The 25,180-nt window shown below is 42.6% G+C and overlaps 1 protein-coding gene across 6 annotated transcripts in view; it reads left to right on the forward strand.

The window, feature by feature from the left end:
* Positions 1 to 434: 434 nt before the first annotated feature.
* Positions 435 to 25,180, forward strand: part of GAB1 (GRB2 associated binding protein 1) — a 95,273-nt gene continuing 70,527 nt past the window's right edge. For 2 of the 6 annotated variants that reach the window (XM_069012755.1, XM_069012759.1), the window contains exon 1: positions 437 to 1,208. In XM_069012755.1, the coding sequence (XP_068868856.1) occupies positions 1,137 to 1,208 (72 nt within the window). In that variant the 5' untranslated portion in view covers positions 437 to 1,136. Of the gene's footprint in view, positions 1,209 to 25,180 lie in introns of all 6 variants that reach the window. The other 4 variants (XM_069012758.1, XM_069012757.1, XM_069012756.1 and 1 more) reach the window with 3 other exon arrangements.

Genomic DNA, 25,180 nt, shown 5'->3' on the forward strand with positions numbered 1-25,180 from the left:
TTTTTTTTGCTAAGGCAGTTTCAGACTTGCTAAGAGGAGTTTACTTTGGCCGCGTTATTTTTAATGCAGTTTTAATAAGGATCTTTAGGTTGGCGTTTGTTTGTTTGTTTGCTTGCTTGCTTGGGCTTTTGTTTATTTGCTCTCCCCGTCGGGACCGAGCCCGTCCCTCGCCCCCGTCCTCTCCGCTCCCGGCCGCGCCGCCGCAGTCCCCGCCGGCCGCCGACTACAGCTCCCAGGATCCCTCTGGAAGCGCCGGCCGTCCCTCCCTGCCCGCCTCCCTGCCTCCAAGCCCTTGTTGTTTGAAAAGGCTCCGGCGGAGTTTCGGGGGGAGCCGCGGCGCTCGGGGCGGCGCTGGGCGGGGGCAGGCGGGGCCGGCCGGGGCGGCACCGCCGCTCGGCGCCGGGGGAAAGGGGGCTCGTGGGGGACACGGCGCCGTGAATTCCAGGGCAAACCCCTCCCTCGCTGGCCGGCAGGGAGCGGACCCAGCCCCCGGCCACGGCCCCAGCCCCGGGGCCAGACCCCCGCCCCGCCACTCCCCGCGAAGGGGAAGGCGAGGAAGGGAAGGCAGGAGTGCTACCGATCCCCTCCTCCCAGCGCAGGGAAAGGAGGAAGAAGGGGAAGGAGCGACCCGGGGAGCCGCGGCGGCCGGCGCTGAGCTCGGCGGGCGGGCGGGAAGGAGCGAAGCCCCCCGCGGCCCTGCCCGGCGGGGGGGTCCCGGAGGTGCGGGGGCGGCGCCACCGGCGCGGGGCGGTGGCTGGATCCTGGATCCTGCCCCGGGACGCCGAAGTTGCGGTGGGGCGGCGGCTGCCCCTGTCGTCTCTCCCGATGTCCGTGTGACTCGGCGGCGGCGAGGAGGAGGAGGAGGAGGCAGGGGGACCCTCCCGCCTCAGCCCCGCTCGCCGCTCCGCTCCGCTCCGGCGGGCTGTTGTGCGAGAGAGACAGACAGACACACACACCCCGCTCCGCGTCCCGCCCCTCGCCCCGCAGCCCCGGGAGGCCGGGCCGGGCGCGGTGCTGCCGCCGCCGATCGCGGCTCCCTCGGCCGGGCCGGCCCGGGCGCCGCTGCCGTAGCCGCTGCCTGAGGAAAAGAAGGAGCAGGAGGCGGAGGGAGCGCCCCGCCGGGCAGCGGCGCAGCCATGAGCGGCGGGGAGGTGGTCTGCTCGGGCTGGCTCCGAAAGTCCCCGCCGGAGAAGAAGTTGAAACGCTACGTGAGTGCCCTCTCCCACTCGCGGGCCGCTCTCCCCCTTACTCCCTTCCTTCCTCCCCGCTTCTCTCCCGCGGGAGCTCCGCGCTCGCCTCCCGCTCCCGCTCCCGCCGGCCCGGCCCGGCCTCCCCGCGCGGTCCCTCCCGGCCGGGCCCGGACGAGCCGCCCTCCCGGCCGCCTCCCCGTTCCAGCCGGGACTTCTGCACGGCACGTCCCGTGCCGCTTCCCCAGCCTTTATATTCCCTTTTCTTTTATTCCTACTCCCTTTATTTTCTCTTTTTCTTTTTAATTTTTTTTTCTCCTTAAAAAAGGGGCGCCGAGCGGTCAGATGTTTCAGTCCAGCTTTTATCGCCTTTCCAAGGGAGTCGGGAGAGGGAGGGGGCGGAGTTTTCCCCTCTTCCCTCTGAGTCCGGGCTCTGTATATATGTATTTTTAAACGTAAACACTTGCCGTCCCGGCGCTGGTGCCCGATCCCTGGGAGGGCGAGGGGTGCCCCGGTTCCGCGCCGCTCCCGGGGGGATCGCACCCGGGATTGGTGGCCCGGAGACCGCGGGAGCCGGGGATGCCCCCGGAGCGCTCCCGCTGGGGCGGGGGGAGCTCTGCCCTTGCTCTCCGCATCGGGAAAGAGGAGGGAGTTGTGAGAGAAGTGCCGGTGTCTTTCCCGAAGTTGTTCCCTCTGTTACTCGGCAGTGGCTGCTCTCGCAGGGGCTGCGGCGGAGCGGACACCGCTCTGCTGGCAGGAAAATGGAGCGTGTTTGCTGAGCGGGCAGATTCCGTGACAGGGCACAGCGGAGCTGCGGGGCCGCCGGGGAGGCTGTCAGGTCACGTAGGAGGGATGGGTGATGCCAGGAGTCATCGCTGCTGGCTGAGCCCTTTCCCATTGGCACCCGGCTTGTTTCGCGGCATCTGTGTAATTGGGACAAAATGTTGGGCTTTTTTTTTTTTTTTTTCCCTCCTTTCTTTCTTCTTCTTCTTCTTTTTTTTTTTCTTTTTTTTCCCCGGTGTTTTTGATTTGGTGGGGTTTTTTGGGTTTGTTTTTTTGTTTGTTTGTTTTTTTAAGAAGCTAAGCCTTCAGATTTATTTGAGAATCTGTGAATACAGATCCTAACGTGACCATGTTATTTTTGTCTGTTAGCGATTAGCAGCCACTTCTCGAAGAACTGTTCTGGGTGGTTTTTTAAATGCCAGGAAATTTGTGAAATGAGACTCTATTTAAATAAAAAACCCAGTATTTGGGGTAGTCCATTCTCCGGTTCCCAGTGGCAAAAATCCTGTTTGTGTGAAGGACACAGGATCAGACGTGCGAAGGACACAGGATCAGACTTGCAAAGAGAACATCCTGATGGGCCATAGCAGGGTTCTGCTTCCCTGCTGAATTGGACATGGACTGTATTTTTGGCTGATTCTCCATGCCTATGTGTATATTCACAGTATGCCTCTTTACCAATGTGTAGGAATTAAGAGCAGTATTGATGTTTTTTAAAACTTTGAATAAATTTTCTGCTCAAACTCTAAGTCCCATGAAGGTTGCTGTCTGTAAGCAGGCAGAGTTTGCCCTCCTAAATTGATCTCAAAATTCAGTCTCTAAATATGCCAGCTTTTTTCCATGTAACTGCCCCTTCAGTGTATTTATAACTCCACTTCCATACTGGAATTACACCAGAACCTTTGAGGGGAAAACCATGACTACAGCACTGGCCAAGTGGTTCTCTGTCCTAAAGAGGTAATTCCTTAATTTTCACTTGCTTTTTGAGTAGGCAGAATATCAGGGTGATATAATACAGCTAACATAAGGTAAGATAAGCTTATGTTAGCATGATTTGGTTTAACATCTCCATGCATTGTAGGCCGTAAGGTCGTGAGTTTAAATCTTGCATGTAATTTTTGACTCTTTTTTTGCGTGTGTAAAAGACAGGTACACCTTAGAGAAGGACTTAAAGTAAAATTCCGCCTGGTTGTCTGTAGTGCTTGATCAGTTGTAGGCTGAAGGCTGACGCTCCCTTCAAAGACCTAAAAGTGACCTTGACATTACAGTTGCGGTCTTCGAGCAAACAAAAAGTTGACGTACTTAAGACGATGAACTTTAGCTGAGTGCACTGGCTGGAGAGTTGGCTGGTGCTCCCTGTAATTCTATGCTTAAGCGAAGGCACAGCAGAGAGCTGCCTTTTCCAAAGCCATATTTTATGGTGGTGGTATTTCAAGGGGCTGCACCAGATGAAAAGATGGGAAAGTGATTTCAATAGGAAACTGCTTTTCTGCAATGCATACTTTTCACATGTATATATGGAAAATTGTAACTTCGCGCTCTATTAGGTCTTCCATGCAAGTGTTGGGGCAAACCCAGGTTACCATCTGGGAATGGAGATTAAAAGTCTGAAATTGCAGTCAAATATGATTTCAGTTCCTAGGAAGGGTGAAAAGGAGCACTTTGAAGCTAGTAGATAAACATATGTTTCACAGGGACTTCAATTTTTAGTTTGAAACAGTTGGACATGGTATTACAGCTAGCTTATACTCATTTTGAGGCTGAAAAAAGTAAAAACCCTCCAACCAACCCTGTCCTGCAGGTGGAATAATCAGATTTCCTTGTGTATGCCTTAATGCCATGAATGCCTGTTTCCCCTCTTAGGAGTTCTGTTCTCAAGCCTTGTTCATGTGTTTTTGGTTAATGTTCTGACAGCCATTGGCACCTTTTGTCAGTTCCCTGGAGCTGGTGTTCAGAACAGTTTGTTTGAGGGAACAGACTGGTAATTTCCAGCAGCAGATGTCTGAGGAAAGCACAGGTAACTTTTGGTGCTGGTTGGGGGTCCAAGTTGTGGATTTAGCAGAGGAGAAGGAAAAGGGAGCTGGGGCTAAATCCTGCACAGCTCTCCACAGCCTATGTTGTGGTTTCACGAGTACATGAAAGAACTTGTTTGTGCAGAGAGATAGAGGACTGCTGAATTTCACAGCTTCTGCTATCTTCTTGTGTGTTTTTCTTTTTTCCCTTGTTCTGTTGCCTTCAACTTTGCAAGCATTTATGTGCTCACTTTAACTTGCTGTGATTTTTCTGTCCCCTTATTTTTAAAAAATGTAATTGGAAAGCCCCTTTCTCCGCATCTGTCCTTTAAAACATGATAGTAAACCTTGGCTTCGTGGTTTTCTGCTGTGTTGCAGCTCTGCTGTGCACGTGCCAGTTAAAATAGCTAATGCTTTGTGGTGGCAGCACGGAGGGTTTTTTACTGTTGTTATGCTATGAAACCACCAGATATTTAATCACAGCTGTCCTTGGTAAAGCAAGAAAGAAAAGATTGAGGGAATGGGAATAAGTCTTAAATTCTCTCCTAGAATGACTACGCTTTTGTCTGGGGTAGGCTAGGGCTCAATAGAGCAACTGGATGTGCTTTAAATCACAATCTTAGCGTTGATGGTTGGTTTATGGAACCAGTTTGTAGAAAGTCTACTGATGTAGTATAATAATTCCCAGTATTCTGAGGGAATCTCATCAATGCATATAAATATCTCAAAGGTTGGTGCCAAGAGGATGGTGCCAGACTCTTTTCAGTGGTGCTCAGTGACAGGATGAGGAGCAATGGCCATAAGCTAAAACTGCAAGAAGTTTCCTCAGCATGAGGAAGAACTTCACACTGAGGGTGGCAGAGCCCTGGAACAGCTGCCCAGGGAGATCATGGACTGTCCCTCTCTGGAGACATTCCAACCCCACCTGGACATGTTCCTGTGTGACCTGCTCCAGGTGACCCTGCCTTGGCAGGGGGCTGGACTGGATGATCTCCAGAGGTCTCTTCCAACCCTAACTGTTCTGTGATTCTAATATGTCCTACTTATAGGGAAATACATTTTATAGGATAAAAGGTAAAACTCCATCAAAAATACCTTGTGTAGACTTAACACTTTTTGGGATAAATTGGTTCAGATTTTTCTGTATCTAATAGACTTCCCTGTTCTTTTAGAGTTCGTAAGATGATTTTTGAAAGTAAATTAGGAAACCTTAATTTTGATGCAAGTATGACTAAAAATCCTGTGGTTATTTGACTATTCCTATTCATAGTGCATTTTGTTATTTAAAAGCGAGGAGTTTAAAAATGAGAAATGGACTTGATCTCCCTAGGACGTAAGGGACACTGATAGGATTCAGACGAGGCTACACATATCATTCTCTCACTTTCTAATATTTTCAGTTGTAGAGAGTGACTAAAAAGGTGCCAGATTATTAAGCTAGTTATTGATGTTTAAACTAGAGGCTCAGATAGCATAGGTAAGAAGTGGAATATTTTGCTGTGGTTTTGTTTGGCAGTTGCTCTTTGGCACTAGTCACATAGGTGCATCTTCTGTCTTGAGTAATACTTAAATGTGCTAAGATATGTAATGGTGTTAAGAAATGTTATATTCAGCAGAATAGTTGTAATTTGGTAAAAGCTGCAGTGCCTGTCCAAGGCCCTTTTTCTGGAAGACACCTGTTTGCATTAAAGCTTTTTTTGTGACCTTTCATCAACATAGTGAGGAAATTCAAGGAGCTGGTTGGTTTACAGGAAAAAAAAAAACAAAAACAAAAACCAAGATGAGCTTGTCTGACATCATTCAATGCTGTCCCCATGGAGCTGGATCAAGTTAAGTTAACTAAAGACAGATGAATATAATCAAGTAACATTATGTGACATCTTTTGTATTCTGAACTTGATTGTGCTTGTGCTACTCAAGAAGTTGCTGAAGACCTCACAGGAATTGGTGTTCAGGCAGAAAACTTTCCTTCTGGAAGGAGTTCTGACCTTCCCATTCTGCTGTGTGCTGGTCAGAAAACAACAGTTTGACTTTTGATCCTTTCAAAGATGGGTTAGTAAACCCTAAACCATGAAGTTGAAAGCATGACTAAACACAGTGTTTTTGTTGATTACAGAAGGAAGTTGCGTTGTTTTGTGTGCCAGCTGAAGATGCTGATATGATCTTGGGTATGACTGTAGGGATGTAGCTACATCCTGAGCTTGCTGTTGGAGTGTAAGGCTCACTTGAAGAGCATGGAACTCATCATACAAGTGTTTGTCATCTTTGACAGGACGTCAGCAGCTGGTGTTGACTTTGCTGCCAAAGCTGCAGCACTCTTAGTGCTTGACCTGTGGTGCATGCTCTGAATTAACTACCAGAGGATGGTTGCAGAGGGTAAGAGCAGGCACCAGCATATAAAACAGATTAAGAAGTCTAATATATGCATAGTAAGATTATCTTCCACCAGTTATTTTAGTTTTTATGTAGTTTACCATACTATTAATTTAAACATTTCTGAGCTTGGGTGGTCAGATGGTACCTGAACCACTTGAATGCTTTTTTTCCTTGGTGTAGATAGGAAAATTGGAGACCTGATTAACAGAAATTGTCCTGTTCCTCTTGAAGCGCAGGTGAACTACTGGACATATGAAATAAGCCAGATATTCTAAATATGTTAAATGGTGTGAAAATTTTTTTCTAACAGCTGTTAAATAATAACTTAATTTGAGAACACAGTAGCTGAGAAATGAAGGAACAATCACATTCTAACTTTTTGTGGATAGTTCTGAATTGGATGTATAGCAGCTTATAGATACCCTTTCACTATGGTTCTGTGTTTTGATAAGTCTGTTAATGAGATTGAGTGCAGCTAATTGCAGGGGATTACAGTTCAATGAGAAACTAACAGGGAGCAGGGAGAGGAAGTAGGAAAAGAAATCAGTGTCTCCCACTTTCTTAATGCTGCATAGTGGCCACTCCTCCATGTGTGCACAGAGTCTTGCAGCATTGAATATGAAGTATAAGTAACATATGTACTAAAGAAGAGAAAATAATGAATTACCATGAATTTTATTTCCAGTTATACTCAGATGAGCTTGTTTTGCATACCTTTTAGTCAATCATCAGCCCAAAGCAGCTGTGTGAAATGTCAGTTGGATAAATTGAGAAAAGAATGTTTTATTGGACAGTTTAGCTTTAAAATTATGTTTTATTGGACAGTTTAGCTTGACTGCCAAAATGAGCATCAATTCTGGAAACCTTTGGTAGAGCTGGTAACTCTTTCAGCTGAGAGGTAATTCTTGGTATTCAACAGTCCCTTATTTAGAGAGAGAAGAAAGTGACAAACAGAACTCTTTCTAGTGTCCTTTTCTCTCCCTCTTTAAGTCTTAAAAATCTTGGAATGATGGTTTGATCACTTCTGAGGCATGTCTTATTTTTGTCTTTTTTGACCTAACTTTTGGATCACATTAATCAAATCAAATGCAGTCTTCTACAGACATTTAGAAAACATTTACTCCCCATTAAATTTGATATGGCTTTGATAGAAGTCTTGGCAAAAAAGTGAAAGGAACATCAGTGATTCAAAATATAATTATTTTAAGGAAGAGGATAAACTTGTGGATTGTAGATTACTCTGGGTTGAGTGTCTTATACTTCTTTAGTCCTGCTCTCACCTTTTTCTAGTCTAAAAGTAAATGCCACTGAACTATATTGGGTGAAATATTTTCCTAAATCAAGAAGGGGATTGCAACTGATGAGGTGCAAGTTTTGTTTTGATGTAGAGCTAAGATTCACCTCCTTATTTTTTCATCCCCACTTTTGCAGTGTTGCAGTGACAGACTCCTTGAGACCTTTTCAAAATTACCTTAATGTTTTCTGTGCTTCAGTGAGTAATCATTTTATTGGCAATAGAAGCAAGTTCAACTGTTGCAATTTCATTGCAGTATTTCATTAGGAGGGACAAACCTAATGTCTTGCAAATTACTTGAGCAAGGCAAGCAGAAAGATCACACAGAAAGGGATAATCTTGTCAAGGAGGCTAAGTGTTGTGTGCAGGTGAATATTGTAGTACAGTGTAATTTGCTGCTGTTTTAGAGATTCTAATATGAATTCATCTCCTTATATGTGCAAACAACTAATTCCAAAGGAGTACTATGTTTTCTATGTTCTTCTTTCCCTTTCTCTCTCTTTTTTTTTTTTTTTTTAGAAGGGTGAAGGGAGGATTCTGCCATCTCCCAGCTGCAATAAAGTATTGTTTATTTTCAATTCCCCCTTTATCAATTCTTGATTAGGCTTCTACATTGGTTCTTTTATGAATTCTCTGGCTTGTTTGCTTTAGGAAACGTGTTCATAGTTGCACAAATATTGTTAGCTTTGTAAGTATTGTTCAGTGCAATATGCTAGTTGTATTTTTGAGCTTTTTTTAAAAAAAAGAGAAGTACCCTGGCTTCCAATAAAAGGTTACGTAGCATGTTTTTTGTACTTGTGTTTGCTTCCAGCTGTTGACAAAGGTTTTGTTTCTCATGATGAACTTTTGAAGCTCTTCGAAACATGCCACAGTGCTTTTAGTAGTAAAAAGTACTCTTATGTTACGTAGTATCTGACTGTCTCCCTAAGCAGTATCCAGCGTGAAATGTTTACAAGGTAACTTTCTGTGAGAGGAAAGACCCTGTCTTAACTGTTGAACTCTCTAACCATCTTTTTCTTGGTGTGTTTTTGTTTTTTAACTGAGGAGAAGGAATATATCTAATTGCTTTTTATGCCCCAAAATTACAACTTTATGATTAAACTCCCTGAGGTTATGGTGACGCATTTTTCTTCCCTTTTTTTTCCCTGGTAAATGGCAGTTATTTGAGGTAAATGGCAGCATGAGTGTTGTCTCTCTTGGAACTGGTGGCACAGCAACATGTAATTAAAAAGGTCAGGCAGTTATGTCCCTATGGCTTGTGTATTACTATATATAATATCTGTGCATAATACAAATAATTCTGTTTAAAAACATACCTGGAGAAAGAGGTGATACTGCAGCTAGGAAACTGTGCCAAGATCCAGCTTCTCACTTCAGGACAGCCGAGTTTAGGCTCCACATCAAGAAGTGAAATAAATGAAAAGCTTTTGCTCCTTTTTATTTTGTACAGCAATTGCTTGGCAGAATGTTTTAAGAACAACTACGCTTTTTCAGGAGCTGTGCTTGTTCTTTTGTCTGAGGATTTCTAGGAAAGCTTTTCCCTCTCTTGTGTTTTTAAAAATGAGGTCATTTTTGCCTTCTGCCACAGGCTGGCTAGCTCAGATGAAAAACCTTGCTGTGGGGTGCTGTGCAGGCCAGTGGCTGTACCTGGTGGCTGGGGGTGGTGGCCAGGCATTGGGATAACCTTGTCTAGCAGGAGAAAAGCAACCTGGTCCCTTTGCCTGTTCCCCACACAAGAGTTTTCCAGCCAGCTTGCTGGTGACATGTGGGTTGTTCTGCTGCTTTAGAAGTGAAAACAACGCCAGATAAACCCTTCATGGCAGTGGAGATAGTGGCTGTCACAAAGTAAATCTGCTTCCCCACCCACTTCCCAGCACAGCCAGCCTTGGGGCAGGGTGATGGCAGATGTGCTCCCTCCTTCCTCCCGGGTAAGCCTGTCTCCACCCCAGGAGGAATGCCATGGGTTTCAGTGGAGCAGGCCAGCAGGTTCTTCTCTCTGGGGCTACAGCCACCGCCAGGCTCTTCAGTATTTCTGCCTCAAAGGAAAAGGGGGAAAAAGAAAAACAACACAAAATTAGACTTTGGTTTATCTTGCTATGTTGTCTGGGGCTTGGGATTTAAAAGCAAAATAAATCCTCTGTAGGTGTTTATTGCTGACAGTAGGAGTTCCCAGGATTAGATTTGGGGTACAGAATAAGGGTACAGGAAGCTCTTCAAAGACAGTTAATACCCCTGCCTTCAAACAGACCTTTGATGCAATCAACACATACTAATTACAGTCCATTTGGGAGGGTTATTAAAAGGGTAAATACACAAATGATATCAGATGAAAAATGGATTTTGAGTTTCAAAATGGAATGATACCCATTTATAAAAAAAAAAGGCAATTCTGAAAATTATGTGTCAGTTTGTCATTTTCCCTTTGTATGAAGAATAACTGCACTGAGTCACGTAATGTGTTAGACAAATGTTCCCAGTCACACTTAATGCATGTTTCTGTTACAGTTTTCTGACGTTTGTGTTTCCATGTAGATTCTTAAGCAGGATCAGATGTAGTGGAGAAGCTGCACCTGGTTTTGGGATAGTGCAGGGAGATTGCTGTTTTATAAGGAATCCATTTTGAAACCAGCCGTAAGTCCATATACAGAACCTAACAAACATTTATGATTTTTGAAAATGTGCATGCATATCTGTGATCCTTAAAAATAGGGTAAAATACTGACAGCAAGTGTGTCCCTTTCAGCAAAGACTGAAAAGTAAGGAGCTTATTAGGAGAGAGATGGTGGGTATAATTTATTTGATCCTCCTAATGGTTATTATAAGGATTGGTATGTGTTTGTTTCATCAATAAACAACCAAGAAAGAGGATGTCAGAGTAATGTATGAACTTGATGTGAATTGACAATTTGTCTTTGCATTGCTTAATTAAACAAAAAGAGAGGGCAGGGGGAATGAGGAGAGTGTTTGGCGTGTAGTTTGAAACAGAAGAGACTGGTGTTTTCCAGGACAAATGAGCCATGTGGTATCCACACTGGGAATGCAGAAGATTCCAGGGAGGCTTGGAGAGAATCCCCCAGCTGTAAACATGAACGCTTGGAGGTGTGGGGTGTGATAAGAGGAGACTTCTAAAATGTCATGTTGTAACTGGTTCCTTTGGTTCACTTGTGCCATCCAGTCTTTTCCTAGTTCTGCTGATGTGCAGGAAGTGTCAGAGGTAGGCTATGAGTGTGATGCCATCTGGCAATTCTGCTTTCCTAGAAAGTAGTGATCTATATGAACTTAATTTGAGATTTAAGCCACAAACTGAAAAAAACTTATCCCTTTTGAATCTATTACTTGTTACATAATTCTATGATTTCTTTTGGTGCTCTCCATGACAGACATGTTTTTTCTTTCAATTACATGTTATACTGGGTGATGTTCTCATGGTGGCATTAGATAAACTTGTTGTTTACAAAATCCTTCCCCGTTGCTAAGGGAGTAACTTCAATAAGTTCAAGAGTAGGGATGTCAATAAGTGTATCTTCCTGAATCTTGCATGTTCTTGCATTTCCATTCACTGTTTGTATGCAATTGTTGCTGAAATTATTTGCATCATGCTGTGACTAAGTTTTGCAGTCTAATGGCATGTTACTCAGTGTGAAATAATGCCCTCAAAGCTCAAAGCTGAGGTCATGTCACGCTCTTAGTTATGTCTGTGTGCACAAATGAAGTTAAATTGCATAAGCTTCTCAGGACTATGAGAAATAACTAAAATGACTCTTCACTACCAAAGATCTGTCAGCAGAGAGGACACACTTGTATTCACTCAGGAGTCAGCCATTACTGAAACAAAACCTGTTTTTTCTTTTCTGGAGTTTTGGAGCAGAGAAGGGAGAAATGGGGCAGGGGGAAGATCTAAACTGAAGAGTATCATACAAGTGACTCATTAGTGTAAATTGGGAAACTTAGCCCTGGTTTCATCCCAAGGTAATTTTGTCCCAGGACAAGTAACTACAGAGTTTTCTGCTATGGTGTGTACTTCAGTGCTAAGTTAATTCACAGTCCTTTGAATTTTTCTTTGATCTGATGGCTCTGTTTGTCTATGAATCTCTGCAGCTCCAGGAAAAAAAAAAAGAGCAGGAATTTATTGTCTGATTTATAAAGAGAGTGACTGGAAGATCTTTACTGATAATATAAGGGAGGCACCACTATCATTACATAAATTTGAGAGTGTTCTTTGGTGGAGTTTTCTTACAGTACAGCCATAACTCACTGTGATTCAAATCTGCTTGTTTGCTGTTTTCGCCTTGGAATGGGCATGTTAATAATGCAGATTGTTACTGCTGTTTAAGAAACTTTAAAATTCTGCTGGGATCTAACAAACTGTGGATAGGAGGTGCAGAGTTGTAAGCAGCACTGCTGAGTTTGCTTCCTACAACTGCTGGGAAGGCAGTGCTATTCCCATTGGGGTGCTTCTCTTGCCTTCTGCTTACGGGAAGAGGTTTTCCTATCAGTCTCTGCAACCAGCATCGGACAGAGCTTGTTCCCACCTCCCTTAGCTGGCTGGAAAATGAGCTCTTTGATCCTTTGCTTTGGGTGGTTGTTGTTTAAAGGGAGGGCAGGTGGAATGCTCTTCTCTGAAATCTCAGTCTGCTTACATAAAATAGGGAATAAGGAAGACTGTGATCTGTCCTTTCCAACTGGGAGACTGAGCTGGACAGATGTTTCTTACTCAGTGCTGAGGAGGAAAGTCCCTGGCTAGGGGCTCTAGAATGAGGGTTAAAAGGTGAAGGAATCCCATGGGGGCTTCCTGCTGCAATGATGGCTTCGGCCCTGCAGAAGTGAGAGCAAAGATGTAAAACTTGTGTCTCTTCATCCTTTCCTCCTCCTCCTCCTCCTTCCTCTCATTGCAACTACTTTGTGTTTATTTTCCTACTTTTAAATTGCATAATTTAGTTCTTCCTGTCACTTCCTAATGTCTGAATCATAGGTAGCTCTTCCTGCCTGCAGTAAACAAACATTTTACTCCTGGCACCTTTCCAAACATTGAGATTGTGTTTATGAAGGTGGAGGGGGTCCCTCTGGCAGTGTGTTTGGGAAGCTAATTCACTTGTGTACAGGTTGGATAAGCTGCTTACTGCATGCTTCTGTGGCCAGCTGGCTTCCTTGTCTTTCCAATCTTCCAAACTGATGGAGCTGCTGGGCTGATCAGGCTGAGCAGGTGAATGGTAGTGGATGATAAAAGCAGCATATAAACAGTGGGCTGTGAGCTTCTGCAGTTAATAACAGTAGCAGGCAGATTGCCTCAAGTCTTGCTGCTGTTGGTGGTGCCCCTTGGCTCTCTCACACCTGGCATGTAGGTGCAGTGCTGAGGTACATGGTGTGTGTCACCCTACCAGTCACTTGGGAGAAATGCTGCCTGGTCTATCACTCGGGCTTTCCTCATTTTTTGGATTCTTTCACTGCAAGGCAAGAAGATAACACAGGATACTTTAGAGCACATGCCAGCCTCCATCAGCCTGCTGTACATCTTAGACCACATTTGTAAAAGCTGCAAAATAAGAGTGTGTCATCCTCATTTTTCATGTTATTACTTCTCTTTCTTAGCTTTGAAAATCCTTTATTTTATTTTATTTTATTTTATTTTATTTTATTTTATTTTATTTTATTTTATTTTATTTTACTTTTCAACCAACTGTGACTCCAGAATGATGGAGAGAAGACACAGCTAACACCCATGGAGGCTCCCCACCTCTCCTGTTGCATTTGCACTCTCTTTACTGATTTCTATCCTTTATGAAGAAAATTCATCTTGAATCATCATAGACCAGCCTCACAATGTGCTGAACACTACAGCTCCTGCGCTGCTTGTGGAACTGTTAAATGGACTTCATTTGGTAAATGGAGACAGCAGAGGAAAGATCCAGTCCTTGTTTTGGCAGCTTTGCATTTGTACCTTCCTACCCATCTGTGCCTCCTCATTTCCCTCTCTGGTTCTTCCTACTAAGATGGCAAGAAGGTGAGAATAAGTCAAATATGTTTAGGACAGATTAGATGAGGCAAGAACACCCTGACTATTATGCTGACTTAATTGTGCTTTCTTGTAAAAGAGAGAGACAGAGAACACCTTTTTCTTAAGTTACAACTTACCCTGACTTTTCTGACAGTGTTGTGCATAGCATGGGGAGCATATTCTCCATGCAGAAGATCTAAAAAACCTACCGAAACCATTTTGCAGGTTGTGCCAATAAGACAAAGCCATATAATATTACTCTAGCCTAGTTAAGTACCAATTTCAGAAAAGACAATTGAAGCAAAAGAGCCCTGCTATTACATGTCATAGGAATGCCTCATGTTCCAGTTTGCTCTGGCGGAGGCTGCATATGCACAGGGAGATGGGGCTTCCCCTTGTGCCATTTTTTCTCATCCAGTCAGTAAACAAATGGATGAAGTTCCTCAGAAAGATAGATTTGAGATATTTTGGACCTGAGAGCTCGTCTTAGTCGTGGTTGAGTTGGATATCCTTTCTGCCATCATTGCCAACTTGCACTGGTTGCCTATGTATGATGAAAGAATTCCCTTTTTTTCTCACTATAGTGGGAGGAGTTACTTTTTCCTATGGTTGGGGTTGAAATGAGTTTTCTGTATGTGGAGTATGACAATAATTTTCTTGGGGGTGCAATTTGGATAATATACCATTGTACATACTAGGGAATTGGAAAGAAAATAGTGTGATAGAAGACAGCATCCTGTTAATAATATATTCCAGTCTAAAATCATGGCAACCTCTTTCATAATAATACTGTGCCATGTGGAAACAATTACATGAAAATATTTTTATCTTTTTGCTACATGTGTTTTGGAATTCTTGAAACTTAATAGTACATATTCAAATAAATGCCATGTTAAGTAATGTAGAAAATACTTATGTGTCCTTTCTACACTGTGTGGTGAAAGTTTTGCTGAATCAGAAGCCAAAATGTAAGGGCTGCGTCCTGTAATTATGGTATTTGGACCTGTCTACTATTGTCTTTTTAGCTTGTAATATAAAGTGTTTTGGTTAGAATGAAGATAACACTGACCAAAGTATAATGAAACCCAATTTTGCAGTCATTTGCATTACTTTGTCTTATAATGTTCCACAGTACTATTTTATCAGTTCTAGTCAATAAACATCACAGTGGTGTGTAAATCTTTCAATTTGAATTTGAGGTTATTGAATTATACTCTTGCATTGAATTTCAGTGATTGCGTTATTGCCATTCATCTGAGGCGATGACAATCTTGCCTTCTCAAAGGATGTTGGGCTTTTTATTTCTTTAAGATGACATAAGTAGTATTAAGGTGAAATCTGATGGAGTGTTGTACAATTTTTAGTAAATTGTTAAGCAGCGCTTCTGAATTGCTTGTGAAATTTCATTAAGTCTCATTGTAAAGTGCAAATATTTCTCTAGGTATTTGAACTATGCAGCCTTAAGTTGCTATTAAAAGTCTTTATAGTATTATGAAAAAAACCATGCTAAGCTTTATACCAAAACTTGTCACTCTGTGGACAGGTGTAAGCCAAGAAAATGATTGAGACTACAATAGAAGCATGCTTTCCCATGAAATAAAATCCAGGGATGTAGCCACTGTAATTGTGCAATAAATTATCATAAATGTGATGTCATAGTCTCTGCAACTTTCTGAAGGGGTAGTCTGATTTTGAAATCAACCGAGTGGTGAATAACAAGCCTCTGAATTGGCTGAGACAACAGCAGACAAGTCTGCATCATTTGGGGAAAGCAGTCATCTCCTTAGTGAATTAAAACTATTTCAAAATAGAACTTGTTGACTCAATGTGTTAATCTTGGCTTTTCATGAAGAACTGCAGCATCCAACACTGATTAATTATTTTTTTTTAACAGATTCCTAAACTGCAGGCTACATAGTTAAAAAGAGACTGATTGGAAAAGAGTTCATTGAGGCTATTAAATGTAACTCTTCTGAACTGCATTTTTTCTCTGGTAGTATTCAAACATTCAGCTGTAGAAAAAGGTCCCCAGATGCAGAAGTGATTGCAGGACTGGGCTTTTGATTTACAAGGATAATTTCACACAGGTGAAATTGCCCAAGGGTGTGTTGTGAAGATTAGACAAAACCAAGCAAATCTTTAAGATTTTAATGGCATAATTCAGAAAGTTTGTTTGGGATAATTATTGTATGTGATAGCAAGGACATATTGCTTGAGGCTCCCTGAACCTCCTTTTCTCCAGGCTACAGAGCTCTAGCTCTTTCAGCTGCTCCCCACAGGACTTGTACTCCCTCAGACCCTTCCCAGCTCCATTGCCCTTCTCTGGATACGCTCCAGCACCTCAATGTCTTTCTTGTCATGAGGGGCCCAGAACTGGACACAGCACTCGAGGTGTGGCCTCATCAGTGCTGAGTACAGAGGGACAATCACGGCCCTGGTCCTGCTGGCCACACTATTGCTGATCCAGGTCAGGATGCCATCGGCCTTCTTGGCCACCTGGGCACAGCTGGCTCATGTTCAGCTGCTGTTGACCAGCACCCCCAGGTCCTTTTCCACTGGGCAGTTTTCCAGCCACTCTGCCCCAGCCTGTGTTTCTGCCTGGGGTTGTTTCAGCTCAAGAGCAGGACCTGGTGCTTGGCCTTGTTGAACCTCACACGATTGGCCTCGGCCCATTGATCCAGCCTGTCCAGATCCCTTTGCAGAGCCTTCCTATCCTCCAGCAGATCAACACTTCCACTCAGTTGGGTGTCATCTGTGAACTCACTGAGGTTGCACTTGATACCCTCATCCAAATAATTGATAAGGATACTAATCAGGACTGGCCTTAATACCTCTAAATTCTGCAATTATTTTTCTTCATAGATTCATAAAATCCAGTCTCCTGGAAGGTTGTATTTAAAGCCATTTGTAACTGCACTGTTTCTCTAGAGACTTATTATTTTTCCTGCCTGCTCTAGTAGATCTATCTCTGTTTTTAAACTCTGAACTAAGTTTGGGATTAAGTGATAAAACTATTTTCTGAACTGTTAGATCTAGAGGGTGTTTTTTTCTTTCTGTTCTCAATCAAGACTGATTTCTTCTGTTACATGTACAAAGGATTTGTGAGGTTATTCTATTCACTTGTGTATTTTTGTGAAATGCTCTTATGTCTATACTGAGGGAAGGAACTACATACACATTTTTCAGGAGACTTCATGGTGGAAAACATCTCTTTCTCTGTTTGGAAAGCATGTAGCAGGCTTTACGTGTAATTGCTCTTTTTTTAGTCTAATCTGGGCAGATTAAGAGGTTCCTTTGTAGTTTGGACTTTGCTCATATGGAGATCCATGAAAGCCAAAATGGCTTGAATTTGTGCATAGGAACAATTGTCAGAATACAGACTGGTGAGCACGGGAATTGTCTCCGCTCTTTTGGGAGTGCTGCCAAGATAAGCTGCTGTCGTCTGTATCAGCTGTAAAGTTTCTTTGTGGTCATCCTTCAGTAAAGCCCCAAATAGCATGTGTGGTTCGAATTCCACTGAGATAGAAAAGCAAACACAAATATGAAAGCTGACCCCTGAAGGAATGCAATTTTAACTGTAAAGCCAAAATTTCTTTCATTTGATGATCTCACTACCCTAATAATAAAATAATTAGGTTTTTTAAATTTTATTTTTAATATAACAAAACCTGAAGGCAATGGAATTCGCAACATGCGTTCCTTCATCTGAATGGGGTAGAAAGCTTTGGTGTCTTTGGGTGCTTTCTACAGCATCAGTCTTGTCTTCCCTGGACTGTGTCTCTATCAGGTACTTTTCTCCCAAATTGTGTCAGGCAAGTGTGAAGTGTTTTGGAGCTGGAAGCTACATTTACAGTGGTGATATGGCCACTGGGCCTACTGCTTTCTATTTTCACAAGTCTGTCAAAAATTCTCTAAGAATGATGTATGACAAAGCAGAATTAATTAGTGTGCACAGAAGGTAATCCCTGTATTGTATGTGCCATCCCTTCCAACTCAGAATATTCTGTGATTTGATGATAATGTAATCCAAGCCTGCTGCTGTCCAAGAGGAAATAGTTGTGTGAGCCCCCTCACCAGGATCCTGCATGTAGTGACACAGATCAAGACACCAAGGGCTGCTGCTGGTTGAGCTAAAACTGACCAGGCTGCATGTTTTGAGTTTTGCAATGACCCTGATTGGGGGAAAAAGATAGAGCTGTCTGCATATCGATAGAAAAGCAAGTTGGAAGTGGTCCAGACAAGTTTGTGCACTCTCCAATTGTTCTGCTGCATCAATCTGTGCAAAGTATTCCTGGAAGGGGAGTCCAGGAGGGGGGTGGAGAAGGTGACTTGTTATTTTCTGATCTTGCTAACCTGCCGTGTTCTTAATGGGAATAACTGGAAATGAAGAGGCTACTCAGGTGTAATGAGGTTTAACTAATGTAACCAATGTTTCAACTTGTTCTACTGCATGTTTGCTCTAAGGCTTGTTTACGTATTGTATAAGCCAAACTCGCCTGTCTTGTTGGGTGAGTGTGGTTAAAGTCTGCAGAGCTACGTGAATGTACTGTAATATCTTACATAGCATTAGCAAAATGTGGCCCTGTGCTATGACACACTAATGGCACCTGAAATCTCTGTGCTTTTCAGACACACCTCAGAATGATGCTATCAATTTTTTGCAGATTGTGGGAAATCGGGCACACTCAAAAAATATCATGATACCAGTCTTTTGTATTTAAAAAATAAACCTAGGGACCTGAGTTCCTGACAGAGGCAAATGGGAGTTGAAGATTTTCTTATTGATGGTCTTCTGGGTTGTTCTGAAATGTAGTGAAAATGTTTGTGTTGATGGACAGTTTGTATCAAGTGAGGTGACTTATTTTTCTTTTTTTTTAAACCCCTTTCCCAAGATCACTGCCTTCCTGGTCTTCTGGTGACCTTTTGGAGTTCATTACAGGAGTATTTTTGGTATTTCATCTAATATAGCTACTATGAGCAGCTTCTTTCACTGAAAAGATCTAGTGTAAAAAGAATGTAATAGTCATTCAGCATAACACTTCCAGTGCTAAGAAAAACTTTCTTTTCCTCTTAGACTAAGCTTCATGAGTAAATACTAAGCAAAATCTAGTAAAGAATTTTTCAAGTGAGCCAGTTAATCAGAGCTGCTGTAAGTTGGTTGCTATTGTGCTGAACAGAAAAACATGAAATTGGTCTGGTTTTGAACCAAGTTCTGCAGCTAATATATTTTTTTCCAGTTTTGTTCATGAGAACTGCTTCAGCTATAGAATCAGGTCTGTTGTAAAAGTTTGGGGGTTTGATGCTTAGAATTGCTTTTTGTTGTCCCTTTTGAGCATTAGTATCTAATATTTACTTATCTCTAAGAATCTGAAGTTTCTCAAAAGACTTGAAGTTTCCCTCAAGAGCTATATCAGAATTGCTATCTAGATGAATTGAAGTATTTAATTATAATCCATTGATTTAATGACCTTTGTAGAAAAATGTTTTGATAAAATAGAAATATTTGTTATTTCTGTCATAGTAAAAAATGAAACATTTAAATTTTGACATGAAAGCAATAATAAAATTTAATCAGAATACTAAAAATACAACTCCACTGAAACAAAACATTTTCAGATTATTTTTTTCTTTTGCTCTCCCCACTCTCTCAAAAGGTTGGAAGGAAGTGTAGCTTCATAATCTTTGAGTTTCCTGACTTTTCCTATTTTGATAGCCTTCCTGATGTGCTTATCATAGTTTGCTTGGGATGGATTATTCAGAGTTTTTTAGGGTAACTTAAAGTGGAGATAGTGGGCATATATTTATGTATAGCTTACCACATGTCTTGTGTCTCAATATTTCTGAGCAGTTATCTGACCTCTATAATCTGTGTTACAGGAAGAAGATTCGTGCAAAATGCTGGTTTTATAGCAGTAGAGGCCATGACCCACAGTGATTTTTATCTGGAAATAATAGCTAGAAGGGAAAACGTTCCCTTGTTTGAAACGTCTCAGTAGTTTGGGTTTTTGGTGGTTTGGGTTTTTTTTTCATTATTTGAATTATTTTGTGTGCCATATAAGAAACTGCTGTCTTCATACTATAGTGACGTTAACCCAGTGTGTGGGTACCACAGGGATGAAAATCTGGCTTTCCCTGCGATCCAGAGGTGCTGGTGGAGCCAGCAAGGGGCATGGAGCACTGTGAAGGTGCTGGACTTCACAGTTCTTCGTTGCACTGTCTGACATTCCTGTGTGTCAAGAAACCTACAGGCAGAAGATCAGCCTTGAAGTAAAGGAAATTGTGACTGGTAAATTTTAAACTTACTCTGGAGCAGAATAGGTTTATCTAGCAAACTGGAGATAGTAGAGGAATTCCTTGCTGCTCTTACTGCCTTAAACCTCTGAGAGGTTGCAGAGGAGAACTGAGTAATGTGGTCTGCATGCACTGTGGGTGATTGGATGGCCTTGTATATTTACATTTGACTTATTATAATATACTAATTCTTCGTCTTCTAAAATTAGCAAAGCACAGCACAATTATAATACTTTCATGCTTCGGGATAAGCTTTGCATTTCATTAGTTCATTGGTTCTTATTTATGCTATGTCAGTTCAGGAAGAAAAATGTTAAACTGGAATAACTTGTTTTGAAAGTTCAGTACAAGTGTGTGCTTTCTTCATCTCTAGTTTTGAATCTCCCACCTCTTCCCTTAATGTGAGAGTCTGCCTGGCTGTCCTCTCTGTTGAGTTGTAGACATCACCACGGAGCAGCATCAAAGCAGTTTATTTGCTTTCAAATACATGCATATATTTGATGAGAAGTTTTTTAGTTGACACCCCACTAAATCCTCCTGGTTTTTTTCTTCCCTCCCCACGCAAATATTTTTAGGACAAGATTTACTGGTAAAAATAGTAACTCATTAGAGGCACCTTGCTTTAGCTGAGTTACACTTCTCATTAGAGACTGGTGTTTGTGCCTGTCCGTGTGGTGGCCTCTGTCACCTCAAGGGCACCATGCTCTGAGTGGCCACTTCTTTCTCCTAAATCATGGCCTTCAGCAACAGTGGTTTGTAACTGTTTGGGGAGGAAGTTTGGTCAATAATGTGAGGGCAGCTTTTCTTCTCCCCCCTCACCTCACCCCCTGTTGGATGTAGGGCTGGAGGCTGCTCCCTGCACCTCCCTCTCCTGCTCTGGGGCTCTTAGTCCATGCACAGCTTTCCAAGGAGACCACCAAGTATGTCTGACTGTCCCCAGGGAATCCCCAGAAGTTCCTGCCCCCCTGCCTTGGGCTGGCACTGCTACTTTGCTTGTGCACCTTGCGGGGTCTCTCCCACCTGGGCTGGATGCTGGTGGGAACAGAGATGCCTGTGTTCCTATGGGAAGCCAGGCTCTTGTATTTATCTTCCTCAAGCGCTGCTTTAAAGTTATCTGGCAAGGAGTGCACGCTCTTTAAAGATCATAGTCTTGCAGTATTTTTATGGATACTTTGAAAGGCAAAAGAGCACTCTTGGGTTAGCGGGCAGATGAATGGATGTGGCCCTGGGGCCTCCCGCGCTGCTGGAGCGCTGCACTAACGAACCCTTCAGACAAAACCAGAAGGATGAGCCAGTCAGCAGTCACATTTCTCTTCCTCCTATGGCTTGGTGCAGAGGCTGGAGTGAAAGATGAAACACTCGCCCTTAGACCACTTTTCAGAGTGCAGCCACCTACTTCATCTCAGGGTTTTTCCTCACAGTTGATGTTAATGGAAATGGCCTTTTTTGCCACGCATTTTTCTTGCTCACAGGCTTCTCTGTGACCTTGTAGTGAAGTCATAAAAGCTCAAATCTTTGCTATCGCAGCCCTTGCCATAGCAACATGCGTCATAGCCGAATAATTATTTATTTAATGGGTTTAATTATGAAAACTGGGAAAGGCACTTACGAAAACTGGATCAGGTAGGGGAAAAAAAAAGCACTAGTTTTAAAGTAAAACCAAAAATCAGCAACACTTTCATGATAGCCTGAGACAGGAATATGTTAAGTACTGCAACCTTGGTTGTAACTACTTTACTTTTTTCTCTGTCTGCCTTTTCCTCCTTTTAAAATTGTTTTTTCTTGTCCACTGTGCAAAAACTGTGCAGCTGCTTCAGTGATTCCCTCCCCCCACCCCATTTTCAAACCTATAAATACATTTCCTTTGTCATGTTGTTCCCTAAAATCTTTGCTTCTAGATAGCTTTGCTATTTAAAATCTTTCATCTTTCAATTTCATACTATCATGTAAAAAATAATTAGAAAGCCTGAAATCAAATGCTCTTTTTCAGTCTTTAAATTTTAGATTGTCTACAGCTTTCTCTCCATATGTTCAGAAATCAGTGTTTCTATTGACAAGCCTTCTCAGAAAGAACCCTCTACAGGAATAAAACTTAAAGTATTTAAGAACATACAGACACTAGTGCATTCTTAGAGTAGAGAAACTATGTATTTTTTATAACAATCACTTCTATGCTCTGGAGGATTTCCTCATTTATTATTATCAGTGTATACACCAAAGGTTACACGATCTGCAGCAACTGGTGGACTGATCGCTGATTAGCAGTGGTTCTTTTTCCTTCATTCATGAGGAAAGAACGAAATGAGACAAATAACTTTATTGATTCCCTTTGAGACTTACTGACGTGTTTGGAATCTTTCAATTTGAATTGATAGAGAACTTGGTAGCCATAGCAGAAAAATAACTGGACTCTTGGCAGAGATGTGCTTTCCTGGTCTCTGCTTTCAGGCTGCACTGGAGTCCTGAATTAGAGTGGGAGCAAGTGGAGTGGGAATATCAGAGCAGGTTTTGCAGTTCAGGATTTTATAGATGGTTCTTGCCACAGATACACTGAAGGTGGGTTGTGAAATATGACTTGGTGACAGAGCAATGAATTGTTAATCCTGGATGTTAATCCAGGCTAGAATTTCAGATTTGTGAACTTCTGGCATGGAGAGAAGGGTGGGGTTTTGGAAGGAAATTAATTTGTTGGATCGTGATATAAAATGGAAAGACTTTTGACTGAATAGCTCAAAAAGTAACTTGGAGCAACTTTTCTGTTGAAGTTATTACTGGAGTCAGAAGCCATTATTAGTAAATATTCCTGCTCAGGCCTGATGCATGGAAGCAGATTTCCCTTTTTTGTTGTTGTTGTGTGTGTTTGTTTTTCTGGGGTTTTTCTTGGTTTTTTGTTTTTAGTGCTGAAAAGTGAAACTTTACATGTTGGCATGCTGACTGAAGTGCTTTTTCAGTAGCGTCTTTCTTGCTGTGTAGGAAAAGGAGACATCCACTCCTCTGCTGCCTGCAGAGAGCTTTGTGGGACATAATCTTTCTTTTTCTCCTTGGAAAATTACTTATTTGAATTTTATTCCACAGATGTGACACAAGACTGTGTACAGGACTCACAGACTGATAATAGTATGTTGGGAGAAAAGTCTTGCATTAATGGTCACACTCTTGTATCTTCTCGGCTGCCCACAAAAGTCTGCCTTTTGGAATTGCAATGAGGGAGTGCCTTAGACTTGGGAGCTACTTTGTGGCATTGCTCTTCACAAGAGGAATCAGCAAAACCCTTTGGCATTAAAAACAGAAAAGACGAAAGGAAAAAAGGCAGTTCTAAAAGCAGACTGTGGGGTGATGAGTTCTTGCTGGTCCAAATGCTGTGTGAGTGACATGCATTTTTTTAACCTGTGGATGCAGACCACCTGAGGGCAAATGAATGCATGTGCCCCCTGGGCTACCACAGCAGAGCCTCAGAAGTATGGTTCTGTAGCTTTGCGAGGTTCACAGATAGACTTGGTGGTGGTCCAACAAAGCATGCTTTTATACTGCTATTTAATCTTTACCCTGCATTGAATCCAAGCATAAGTTTAATATTCACAATACTGCTTTGTAAGTTTCTCTAGGCCTTCAAAGAAAAAGCCATAGCATGTTAAAAATACTAATGCAAAGGTATCCAGAAGTGTGCACAAACTCATAATGTATCTCTCTTTACAGCTGTTTTGACTTAAACTGTCTCTTTTAGTCAAGCTTCCAAAATTTGGAGGAAACTTGCATTGGAAAGCTTTCAATTAAAAATAGAAGGAGAGCTCCCATTTAAAATCACAACACTATACTGTCAATTAGGATAACCAAGAGCTATCTGAGGTCATCTGCAGCATGTTGTGATCCTTGTCTTGGTTTTGAAAGACAGGTGTCTGCTAAGGAAGGCAGGAGCCTCCCTTGGAAGAGAAAATGTAACCCCCTTCCCTCCAAATTATTAAAATTTTGAAATTAAGGGGTTTTCAGGCAAAGATATGAGAAATAAGAATAACAGTTCTTTACTAATATATACAACAGGGCAATAATACAGAAGTACTGGCTTAACCTGACACAGTCAGAGTACAACCTGACACCCTGTTGGTCAGGGTGGTGGTAGCAGTCTGATTAAATGGTGGCTGCAGTCCTCCTGAAGTGATAGATGTGGTTCTGTTGAAGCGGTGATCTTGTAGAAGGGTCTGGTCTTCCTCTGAGGGTCCAGTGGTGGTTATGTAGCTCTTGTCCTCTGGGAACCCAGTAGGTAAGGGCTGCCTGTGGTGTTCCAAACCTCAGATGATATCCAGGTAGGAATGTTTGGTTCCTCCCCCTGGGCCGAGCATCTCACAATGGGATGATGTAATTTTATGGGTCATGCAGTGAGGCTTGATAGCTCATTAACAGAAAAATATCTCTCCTGAGGGAGTTATCGGGGATATGTCACAGAAAACACAAAGAACACTGCCCCACCTGGTTTTAAGAGACAGTGATAGAATACGTACATTTGGTTACATCTTACATTGTAACCTAAGACAATACTGTTGGCTGAGGACCTTGGGGTATCTTGTTGGTGTCTGACTTGTGTGTCCAGAAGATGCTTCTCTATTAGAGTGAATTTACCAGGGATCAAAAGTTTGTTGTTTGGGTGTAGTGCAGCCTTTGCATTTGGAAAGGCAGGTGAAGTTCTGACAGTGTCCTTTCCTCCTAAGCTGCTCCCCCCTTTTCTGCATCAAAGTGGGTCTTCTACATGTGGGTCAGCACCCAGAGTTTCTAGTTGCTGGGCAGGAATGTGTGTGTATATTGTTTCTTTCTGCAGCAGAAACGTAGCACATCCACAGTGAAGCTCTGCAATCTCCCTGAATGACTGTCCTGATTTAACCCCAGCTGGCAACTGTGTAACAGTTACTTGGGAAGACCGAACATCCCTCCTTCCGTCTTCTTCCCTCCCCTTTCTATGCTGAGCATGGTGTTACATGGCCTGAAACATCCCTTTGGTCAGTCAGGGTCAGCTGTCCTGGCTGTGTCCCCTCCTATCTCCTTGTGCATCCCCACCCCCCCTCACGAGTGGGATGAGAGACAGAAAAGGCCTTGGCTCTGTGTAAGCCCTGCTCAGCAGTGACAAAAAACATCCTCATTATCAAAGCTGCTTCCAGTACAAATCCAAATTATAACCCCATACCAGCTACTATGAAAAAAATGAACTCTAGCCCAGCCAAAAGCAGCACATTGACACTTTAAGGAAAAATGG

Source organism: Aphelocoma coerulescens, chromosome 4 (assembly GCF_041296385.1).
Source record: "Aphelocoma coerulescens isolate FSJ_1873_10779 chromosome 4, UR_Acoe_1.0, whole genome shotgun sequence".
NCBI lineage: Eukaryota > Metazoa > Chordata > Aves > Passeriformes > Corvidae > Aphelocoma > Aphelocoma coerulescens.